At 39.2% G+C, this 11822-nt stretch overlaps 1 protein-coding gene across 2 annotated transcripts; it reads right to left on the reverse strand.

The window, feature by feature from the left end:
• Window positions 1–5528: 5528 nt before the first annotated feature.
• On the reverse strand, window positions 5529–8679 carry LOC112293043 (putative choline kinase 2). 2 transcript variants are annotated; one of them, XM_024542071.3, is made up of 8 exons: window positions 8405–8679; window positions 7661–8149; window positions 7293–7414; window positions 6965–7157; window positions 6570–6687; window positions 6404–6451; window positions 6097–6197; window positions 5529–5856 (listed from the first exon to the last, which is right to left on the reverse strand). In XM_024542071.3, the coding sequence occupies exons 2-8, from the start codon at window positions 8096–8098 to the stop codon at window positions 5758–5760; spliced, it is 1119 nt and encodes a 372-aa protein (XP_024397839.1). In that variant the 5' UTR covers window positions 8099–8149; window positions 8405–8679; the 3' UTR covers window positions 5529–5757. The 2 variants fall into 2 exon arrangements, with proteins under 2 accessions (XP_024397839.1, XP_024397837.1); XM_024542069.3 differs by having other exon boundaries at window positions 8287–8679.
• Between the last annotated feature and the right edge of the window lie 3143 nt (window positions 8680–11822).

Genomic DNA, 11822 nt, shown 5'->3' on the forward strand with positions numbered 1-11822 from the left:
CTTGTAAGGGACAAAGTGTGCCATCTTTGTAAGCTAATCTACCACGACAAAGATGCTGTCAAATGAATTCGATGATGGCAGGTCCATGATGAAGTCCATGGAAATTGAAGACCATGGTCGACGTGGAATCGACAATGGTTGTAGGAGTCTATAAGGGCGATGTCGAGGATTCTTGAATCTTGAACAGATGTCATAGGAGAGGACAAAATCTTTCACATCCTTCCACATTTGGAGCCACCAAAAATCTCGAGAAATAAGCTCCAAGGTCTTGTTGATTCCAAAATATCCCGCAATTAGAAAATCGTAGCAAGATTGAAGAACTCGAAGTCGTGCTGGTCCTTTTGGGATATACGACCGCTCTTCAAAGTATAAAAGATCTCCCTCTACCTTGAACTTGTCGTCATTGGCACACTACTTAATATCAATGGCTACTGAATTTTCAATGGTGACGGCACGTACCTGATTCAATAAGTCAGCATCAATTGGCACAATAGTAGTGCAAAGCTGAAATTGCTCTGGCTTCAACAATGTCGTACATTATTGATCAAACACTGCTTCTCCAACCTTTGGTACAAGATACAATCTCCTCGATAAGGCATCGGATAGTCTTTGCTGCTTTCCAGGTCAATAAGTGATAACAAAATCGAACCTAGATAGCAACATACTCCACCGAACTTGACGTCAATTTAAAACTCGAGTCGACATGAAATACTCCAAATTCTTGTGATCTATGTATACGGTCACTAGATGTGCAGCTCCTTCAAGAAAGTGACACCATTCTTGGAAAAAATCTACTATAGCAAGAAGTTCCTTATCGTGGATTTCATAATTGATTTCAATAACAAAGAACTTTCGAGAATAGAATGCAACCAGATGGAGCTTCTTGTCTTCTCCCATTTCTGAAAGTACAGCTCTCAAAGCAAAATCCTAAGCATCAGTTTCTAAATAAAAGGCCTTTGTAAAGTCTAGATGTACTAAGATTGGAGCTGTAGTAAATGCTGTCTTCAGGTCTTGAAACACCTTCTCTGCTAGAGGTCCCTATTCCAGCTTATCTTTGCATGTCAACCGAGCGAGAGGAGCAGCAACTTGAGAGTAATCCTTGATGAAGATCCGAGAGAAGTTGGCAAAACCAAGAAAGCATTGTATGTCTCTAACCGTCTTCGGAACCTCTTAGGACACGATTGCTTCCACTTTCTTGGGGTCCATCTTCAAGCCTTCCGTAGTCGCAACGAACCTCAAAAACTCCATCTCGATTTGGTGAAATAAATACTTCTCCAACTTGGCATATAGTCCTCGCTCGCATAGTTTCTCCAAGACCAAACGAACGTGCTTTTCATGCTCTTCCTCATTTTTGGAGAATATCAAAATATCATCCAAATAGATGACAACAAAATCGTTAAGGTGCTCTCGGAAAATATCATTCATCATATGTTGAAAGATCGCTGGAGCATTGGTAAGACCAAAGAGCATGACATTATACTCAAAATAGCCATACCTTGTACGGAATGCTATCTTCCACTCATCTCCTTCCTTGATTCGTACGAGGTTGTAAGCTCCCGTTAGATCAATTTTTGTAAAGATCCTTGTACGTCCAAGTTGTTCTAAGATACCAAAAATCAAGGATAACGGATAACAATTCTTCTTTGTTACCTTGTTGAGGCCTCGATAGTCCATGCACATCTGCAACGAGCCATCTTACTTCTTCACAAATAAGATGGGTGCTCCAATTGACGATTTTGAATGATGGATGAAGTTCTTGGCTAGATTCTCATCGATGTACTTCTGCAACTCCACCAACTCCGTTTGCAATAGATTGTAGATTGGGCCAAAAGGCGGTTGTACTCCTTCCTATAAATCTATGGCGCAATCATATGGCCAGTGTTCTAGTAGCATGTCGGCATTCTTCTTTTGAAACACGTCTTTAAAATCCTTATATTGCTCAAGTATACTTACTATCGAGATCTTCTCCCCGGTAGTTGGAGCCGCATAAATGACTAACGGTATACCTTCCTTGGACAATCTTATAAACGCTCTTGCTCCAATGAATAAGGATTTCTCTATTCGGGGTTTTCTACTAGGCTTGTTCTTGGGTGGTTTTGAGAGAAAGGTTATCTTCTGCAACTTCCAATCTATGGATGGGTTATGCTTTTCCAACCAGGAATGACCAAGAGTAACAGGATTTGATGGGATTCTAATAATATTGAAAATAATATGACTATTATGGCCCTTAAACGTCACTTCTATAAGTTTTGATTCATGGGTGATCTTATGACGCTTCGCAAATTCTTCGTCTAAGAAACAAGCAGATGCTCTTGAATCTAATAATGCTAAGGTTCTCAATTTTTGAGAGCCAATAAGCAAAGGGATTGTAAAGCAAAGGGCAGGTTGAGCGGAAAGAAAGGAACTTGGTTGTTGTTGCGATATTTCACTGTCCAGCTGCACGGTTCCTATTGTGGCTGGGCATCCTCGTTTTCCTGAACAAACATGCTCCTAGTCGTGACAATACGTCGATTTTGCTTCTTGAGACAATTTCCAACTTTGTGGCCTTCTTCACCGCAATACAAGCATAGATCTTTTTCCATACGCCGCTTTTTTTCTTCTAGAGTAAAGGATTTGACACATATCGCATCAATTTGCATGTCTTCTACCTCTGAATGTGAATTCACATTGCTTGTCGATATAGTTGGGGCCTGGCAAACCGTATGTTGTCTTGAACGTTGGTCTTGGTGACGTTGGAATAGGCGGTTATCACACTTCACAGCTTGGCTAATAGCTTCGTTGAGCATTCGTGGATCAGGAAGAGTTAACAGCAAATCCTTCACATTGTCCCTTAAATCCCAATAGAATTGACTCATCAATGCTTCTTCGTCCCAATTGATGTCGCATGCTAATTACCTGAAATCCGATGCATAGACTAATGTAGAGTGCATCCCTTGTCGTAGTGACCGGATCTTTGTTGTAGCCCATCAAACCTTGTCGTGTTTACCAAATGCTTCCTCAAACGCCTCCAAAAAGGTTTCAAAGTTCTTTAGTATGGACGATCGTTTCTCAAACAAAGGAGCAAACCATGATAGAGCTTGCCCTGTAAGTAAGGTTCCAACAAGCCCAACACATGACTATTTTGTTGGATAGCGTTCTGGCTATAAAATTGTTAACAATTTGATTTCATTGAAAAATCCTTGAAACTTGGAACGCATACCATCAAACTTGTCCGGAAAGCTAACTCGGGGCTCTTTATGTTATAGAACTAGTGGTGCTTGTCGAACCTGAGGCAAAGTTGTTTCTTTAAGTATAGAAGTTTGAGGTTGGTGCAACCTAGATTGTGCCATCCCAAATGCTCCATCATTATGAAGCCTTGCCACGACTCCTTCAATCTCTGCAATTCTCTGCAATAATGTAGCAAGGGCATTCATGATAGCATCCAACTTGGACTCTGAACTTTCCATCATACTAATGTCTTGGCCCCCAGCCATTCTAAGAGAAGGACAAAAATGACTCTACAAGAAGACAATATTGGTTTAGAGGAGGGTACTCTGCAATCTCTAAAATGCTAGTACACTTCCAAGCAGAGGGATAATCCACACTCTAACGAGGAAGAAACTATCTCTGATATCTGAGGTGAGTGAAGTCTCGACAAACTGTCACGGACACAAAAATACAAGCTCGAGATCTAACAAGAAGTTCAAGAAGAACTGGCAAGAACTAGATTAATAAGATGAATACAAGAACAACATCAGAGATGTGAGCTAGAGCTCCAAGAGATGTGTTGTCGAGAGTGAAGAACTCTTCAGCCTCGATTCCAATATATACTCCTATTTAGGAAGCTTCTCAAGCAACTTCTATCAACTAAAAAGCTTCTAGAAGGTTCCAAAGACTTACTTCTAGAAGGTTCTAAAAACTTATCTCTAGAAGGTTCTAAGGACTATGTCCCTAACATCTTCTACCAACTAAGAAGCTTCTAGAAGGTTCCAGAGACTTGTTTCTAGAAGGTTCTAGAAACTTGTCTCTAGAAGGTTCTAAAGACTATGTCCCTAACACCTGCTTACAATGGTCAGCCAGAAGGCAAGTTTTCAGGACAATTTTACAATGAGGACACGGAAGTTCATGCTTGGTCAGAAGTCAAAGGCGTGGGCCACTACCGTTGGCTTCAAGGGCCGATGAACCACTTACCTCGTGAACAACAGTTGGAGTTCATAGCAAACATTATGCGACAGATCTTCATTTTCTTCTGTTGGTACTGATTAACAACAACATTGCTTCTTAGAGACCTCAAAGCTAAAGGAAGGGGTGATGTTAGGGACATAGTGTTAGAGACATAGTCCTTAGAACCTTCTACAGACAAGTTTCTAGAACCTTCTAGAAGCAAGTCTCTAGAACCTTCTAGAAGCTTCTTAGTTCATAGAAGTTGTTTGAGAAGCTTCTTAGTTGATAGAAGATGTTAGGGACATAGTCCTTCGAACCTTCAAGAGACAAGTTTCTAGAACCTTCTAGAAGCAAGTCTCTGGAACCTTCTAGAAGCTTCCTAGTTGGTAAAAATTACTTGAGAAGTTTCCTAAATAGGAGTATATATTGGAATCGAGGCTGAAGAGTTCTTCAGTCTTGACAACACATCTCTTGGAGCTCTAGCTCACCTCTTTGGTGTTGATCTTGTATTCATCTGATTAATCTAGTTCTTGCCAGTTCTTCTTGAACTTCTTGTTAGATCTTGAGCTTGTATTTCTGTGTCCGTGATAATTTCTGTGTTTGTGATAGCTAAAGGATAATATCAAAGATTTATTATTAATAATGCAAAAATAAAATTGATTACAACAATGTATTGTTTGAGCCATTGCATGCAACAATCAATTCTTTAAAAGTCTCCAAGAATAAAGATTTAATTGAAGATGAACAAATCAAGTCATAACAACTTCTAAGTTTTTAGAAACTTATTCTTTAAGATCAAAATCAATGTAAATTAATACAATATATTTTGAACTTCTCATCAAATAAGATTTAATATCTAAAATTACCAATATATATATATATATATATATATATATTAAATCAATCCATTTAAAAAAACATTAATCAATGTATGATTTTTGTAGAGATTTTTTGAATTTTTTAAAAAAACTTTATAAATAATTTTTTTAAAAAAGTAACAAAGATCAAGAAAGAAGTGAAGAATTGTTAATAAAGAATAATATAGCCAATTTTAAAATACCAATTATATCTTTGCAAAAAGATCTATTAACCATTGTACAAAGATGGTTAATATATCTTATTAATTCACACTTTAAAAGATTATAATTGTTATTATTATTAGCACGTTGATTTTTTCTTCTAATAAAATTGTCTCATCTTTACCTTTCTAATGGCATCAACACAAAAAAATCTATTGGACTTCGATTTTGGCTATGGCCTTCAATTTGGCGATGTATATATATATATATATATATATGTATATATATTTTCCTTCCTTTGGCATTTGGCATTGTCACATGTTCATTCTTCATCTATTTGCAATATATTGGCTACATGTCTTCATCTATTTGTAAAGAATTTAAAAACATTATATTGTATATATGTGTCAATTCAAATGAAACATATGTATTATGGCACAGAGCATCGAGTATTTGATGACTACAAATTGTGCACCTATAATTTTGGAACTAACCTGCAAAATGGTTCTTAATTTTCTGCTGTACAAGATTTCCTCTGACACCATACAGATCTCAATTTCTATTGCTCACCTTGCATGATACATCCACGGGCAATCTATCTACTCCCAAACAAATCATGTTTCAGCCTGTAGTATTCTGCAAATCGCTGCCGAGAATAACTAAAGAAGTCGAACTCCACATCTTGGTGCGCAGCCTGTGACAAATTACACATCATACAGTTAGTATGAGAGATGATCGACGTGCCACTTTCTCTTATCACGATAACCTAAATGATAAATCCAGGTACGACGTAAGCAAACAAACCTTGAGGATTTCGACCCAGGAAGATCATTCTTTCCATATAAACAATACATAACCCAAAACTAATAACATCGGCATTGTCCCTTGCGAAAGCAGAAGGGACCTGAGTATGACTAAGATAATGAACTCTTACCGACAACAAACCCCAAAGAGCCCAGTGTAGGTGACTCGCAACCACGAACTCGTCCACTTCTTTCACAAATCTCTCCACATCAATCTGGGTAGCTGAGTCCCCTGATATTCAACACATCCAAAAATCTTCAGTTCAAGTAAAAGGTAGCAGGAGAGCCTTGATCACACGCAAAAAAAATAAACAAAAAAATAAATAAATTACCAAAAAGTTCGATAGGTTAGAGGCTTGCAATGAAAAATACCAGAACTAGAAAAATTTAAACTCCGATCAGGAAAAAAAGTTGAATGAAATGCACTAAATCAAATACCTGAAGCTTCCAGATACGCACGGCAAAATCGGCTTCGTTCTTCGTAGTCTGCATAAAATTCCTCATTAGTATTGTAGTAAATATAAACTGTTGCACATCACTTCATATACACTGTGTTCGTTTCCCAGAGAGGACTTTAAGTCAGAAATGTATCAACAAAACTCACCAGGGAAGCTTGCTTGATTCAACAAATGAGGCTCGTCAGAATGATAATCTGCAGTCATTTCACAGAAATGATTGGCAATATCAAATGCCACAGGGTTGTAACTGGCGTACTCATAATCCTGCTCCCAATCCGACAAACCACAACAATGTAAGCATAATAGTAATATAATGTTCACCAAAGCAACTACCTACTTGTGCAAATACCTTCCTGACATCTGCCACATCCACTGATCCTAGTTTAGTATTTTAATTTTAAAAAACGATGAGAAGGCTCTATCAACGTGCGTAGAGCACGAAATTTCCACGATGCGCTATCAAGCGTCCTACAAAAGATAAGATTCAGCTGATTCAAAAAGAGATAAATAAACAAGTAAAAGTCGAAAAAGGTACACATACTATGAGTGTGATAGAGTCGTCCTTCTCTGAAACCATGATATTGCCATATTGCAAGTCGTTATGACAAAAACCAATTCGAGTATCAGGCTTCATCAATCGGCGTTGCAAGTCATTGATTTCATCGTCCAATTTGTTGATACCAAAGTCCTCTTCAGTAGAATCGGAATGCTCGAAAATCTTCACCAACCAATCCCTAGCATATATCAAAGCTTTTCAGCAACGTGGTTCTATTTATAAACGGTACTTGAAATACTAATAAAAAGACGAAGAGAAATAAAACAGCTCTTCACAAAATTTTGTGCTAAAATGATTGCTCGCATAAGCTCACCTGAGGCGTTCCCACAACTTGGCTTTCCGTGGCCCAGGCATGTCGAGACTGTGAAATTCCTGCAGTTTCTCAGCAATTCTCTTCGAAATTTCTGGATCTCGCAAGTCGTGCTTCTCGAGTGTCTGCAGTAGGAAAATTCAATTAACTGTTTTTAAAATACCAAACTTTGAAATGGACAAAAGGACGCTTTACTACACGGCAGGTGAATAACAAGTCGTAGATCTTCAGAATCTAGCTTATTCAGAAGCGAAACCTCAAAAACTGCTTCGGTGTGAACCAGCATAGTGGATTCCTGGATGAGTTTTCTAAATTGTCCTTCACGTCTGAAGAGTACGACCCAACAACGACGAGCAAGAATTGGTACAAACCCGTGCTCGCAAGAATTCTTCCACTCGACCATTAGGGAACCGACCCAGAAGGTGCGGTCCTTGACCTTTCTGCGACATCAACTCAAACGTGAGCACTTCATCGTTTCTGTTAAAAAACATGCTCGAACCTTCTCCATAAATCCGCACAAGAACTGTGCGAGGGCGGTGACCATTGTCTCTTTCCCAGTGGCACTGGTAAACATAATTTGTCATGGCACCTTTGAGCCGTGTCAAAGTAAGATCTTTGGGATCCAAGATGTCAGTCCATTTTCGAGCCAACTTGTGAAGCATTGCGTAGGCTTCGCCTGGTAAGTCTAAAACGTCCGACGGTTTTAGGTTCTCCTCCAGCTCTCCCACTGTCTGCCAAGATTCTAGGCTACATGGTTTCGCAACAGTGGTGTGCACAGAGCTTGGAGGAACTGTGTCCATAACCACCATCCCGTATCCCGAGTGAGCGTGAACTCGTCGTAAAATTGTAATGCAGGCAACCTAATAAGAAAGAAAAGTAAAGACTCAGCCAAATCTGTTGAATTTCAGACGAAACTATAACTGTAAAATCATAAAAGAAGAAAAAAAAAAAAAAATCAGTTTCAACATCATCAAAAATACATGTAATGAAAACCAACCTTGAACACCGTTTGCTCTAAAAAATTGCTAAAGATCTGAAAAACATCCACAACAAAACTCATAATAAACAATCTTCCAGAATTGGCACACAGCTATTCAAAACAAGCAGAATCATACCTTGAGACCCCACCTAAAGTATACGCTCCTACACTCAAACTCTCCCCGACTTCCTTAAATCTCCACTCACACCCTTACCCCCGCCCTCTCAGAAATTCGAACCACCAAAGCTCTCACCAACAACACAAAAACTCTTAACAAAGCCACAGCTCTAGATGCTACGTGCAGTTTAACAACTTCCCCCCAAAATATGGTGACAAACGAGCAGATTGCTTTCGAAACCACGGTATTGAGGAGATCATAGACCAATTCGGAGGCAGAAACACGAAAATGGCAAGCTCCGATTAGAAGGGCGACGACACCAAGGTGCGGGATCAATAGTCTGGAAAAACATCTGCGTTCATACGGGATAAGTGGATCCAGGCAAAATTTTGTCTCGTTCACACGTGGGATAAGAATCAACGGCAAAAAACCTCGGGAAGCGGATAGATTGGATTGGAGATTCCGGGTGGGGGGTGTAGAAGGGGCAGGTTGGCCCGGGATTCTGATCGCCGAGGGTGGCGCACGGCCAATGGCCGTGGCGATGCTCATAGGTGAGACCTACGTGGCACTGGGCGTGGACGGATATTCACGAATCCTCGAGATGGCACCCGGTGGCGCCACACTCTTCCCAGGTGGGGACATCGCACTCACTCACTCACTCACAACCCTTTCAGGTCCTCTGGGATCTACTACCGCGAGCCTCTTCTGCTCGCCAACCCATCCTTCCCGTGTGAACACGTGAATGTACAGATCAAATCGATGGAGATGAACGGAGAGAGTATAACATTTCATACTCACATCTTCGCATACTGTGTTAGAAAGCTCAGGATTGATTTTCCAACACATGTCACGTTGGCCCGTTCCTTATTGTTTATTTTGGTTTTGGTTTTGGTATTGTTTATTTTAGTTTTCTTTTAAGAATGGTGAATATTTCTCTGTATTAAAGTACATTTAAACTTCTTAAAATAAATATATAAATAAGATAAAATTATTATTCGAAAGACATTTGAAAAAGTTGAGAACTACACACGATCCAAGAAGCTCAATTCAATACAATTGCAGATATTATGCATCCACACACAAGTTACACGTGGCATAACCTATATTGCAACATGTACTTGCCACATGGCATTTTTACAGGGCACAAGGTTTGAGAATCCCTGGTTCTCTAAGCATTGTAAGAGCTCCTACTCCACAAGTGTGAAAATGGATAGAGTGACATCAACAAATATAAAGAACCCTAAAGCGTGTTTTCAACTGCTTGAAGAAGCCGTGACTGATTGGGCCTTGTCCAAAAGTATAAATTATGTTCCCCCATCATCGAAAGGGACTTCGACCAATCCAGCACACAACAAACTACTCCCATATTGTTGGTGCGACACTATATTTCTTCGTGAATTTTTGCTTGTGTAGTTTGAATATAAAACTAAAAAGGCCAAACACTTAAACGGAATGTTGAATTGGAGTGTGCGTTTCAGTTCGTTTATTTATTTGTTTATTTGCTGTAGTTGAATTGCTCTAAGGAAAAAGAAAGCAAGAAAGAAAAAAAAGAAAAAAGAAGGTAAAATTTGATTTGAGCTGAATTAGTAACAAAGAATCGTTTAATCCAATTTTCAAAGCTGTTGGATTGATAAGAACAAAACAAGTAAAAGAATACAAGATACGTGGCCTCTTTGCACATGATTGAATCAGACATAGAGGAGCCACGTATTCAAAGTTATCTACATATTGTACAAAATCACTTTTTCAATAAATAAATATATTTTTTTTCTCATTAGTACACAATGTTTGCAACAATAAGTTTTTTATTTCAAATTTGGAATTTAAAAAACTTTGACACTCACACAACGGATGAAAAATAAGTTCCTAATTTTTTTTATTTTTTTTATTTTTTTTATTGAACCCTAAGAATTTCTCTTTAAAATCCTACGTAATTTATATCAGGATTTCAAACAAAAATATTTCAATTACAAAATTAGGTCTACCAATTAGCTTTTTCAGCTATGTGAACAAGGGCACGAGAGAACACAACCGTGTCTTATATTCCACGTGGGATGATTTTACAACTAAACTTACCTAAACATTTACACAAGTACATGCAAAGCTTCTCAATTCTGAAGTCCCGTGTTCGGTAACCTGGATGTGTATGAGTCGATACCTGGTCAAGCATGCTAGAACTGGTCTCTTAGCAAGAGCTGGATTCTAGTCACAGTGGTTGTGAGAATCAGAACACTGAAAGCCTAGAAAACAGCAAAAGCGAGAGAGAGAGAGAGAGCGAGAGAGGTAGAGTGAGTGCGTGGGAAGAATGTTTGACTGAATGAAATATTAATTTCGAAAAGATTCACATGTGTCTGTTCGAAGATCCATGCAATGAAAAGTCTGTCACGGAAGTCGTTGTCGATCACAGTTACGGTTGGGGAGGGAACAAAGCAACGATTGGTGTGAGGAGGAGGGTTTGCATCGGGGACCGTGCTTCCAAATCCTGTGTGGTCTTCCGAATGCGCAGGGAAGCCATTTCAGTTGCACGGGGCGGTGCAGAATCGGCAGTGTTAGATTCACAAGGCCCACCCCCTCCTCCCACCGTGTGGCTTGTCCCACACTCTCCTGTCAAATCTGAACAAGTCCTTGCAGTGGCGTGTAGACTGTGAAGACTGCGCATCGTGGGGTTCTCCCCGACTCCCAAAAGTCTCGGATATAGACTTTGGGGGCTGAGACGAGGAATATGCACCCGCTCAGTGAGAGGTCTGTTCGGAAACAGCGACCGGATAGTCACCTACTCTGGATGGTGGTTTCTAGCATGAATAGGGGAATGACAGGGAAAGATAATTGGAGGAGCAAAGCGGCATAGGAGACAAACTGGGGGAAGAATGGGGGAGACGAGGAGAATTGCAGTAGGAAAGATTCATGGAGAATCTATCTGACCTAACCAGAAGTTAGCACTTTATTATTTTTTTCTTATTTTTTAAATTATGTCAGTAACGTCCTTTAGACATGTGGCATTACATGAAATCAAAAGTAAGTTTGGAGATTGGAAGAAGCTCCCATGCTTTGTGTTGGATCCACAACAAGACTGTCTTTGTCTATGGAGAAGCAACCTTCTCCTCCACTGGCTTCTCACTTCGTATTGATCTAATTGGAGGACTCCCATTCGGTGCATCTTTGAGCTAGTGTCTTTTAAACTACTCACCTCCTTTGATGTTTCCTATTTTAACATGACTCAATTGGCCAATTAAAATTTTTACGTAAAATTTACACGTGTCTTCTTATTTATCTCTTTATCCATGAATAAAAACTAACTCGCTTCCCAGAATGTATATATATATATATATATGTATATATTTATAAACGATCTTTCTGTGTGTGTGTGTGTACATGTTTGTAGGTGGATACAACAATAAAGTTACTTTCATACATTCTTAATAACTTTGAAAGGGTA

The sequence above is a fragment of the Physcomitrium patens genome, chromosome 16 (assembly GCF_059467195.1).
Source record: "Physcomitrium patens ecotype Gransden chromosome 16, ASM5946719v1, whole genome shotgun sequence".
In the NCBI taxonomy this organism is placed as follows: Eukaryota; Viridiplantae; Streptophyta; class Bryopsida; order Funariales; family Funariaceae; genus Physcomitrium; species Physcomitrium patens.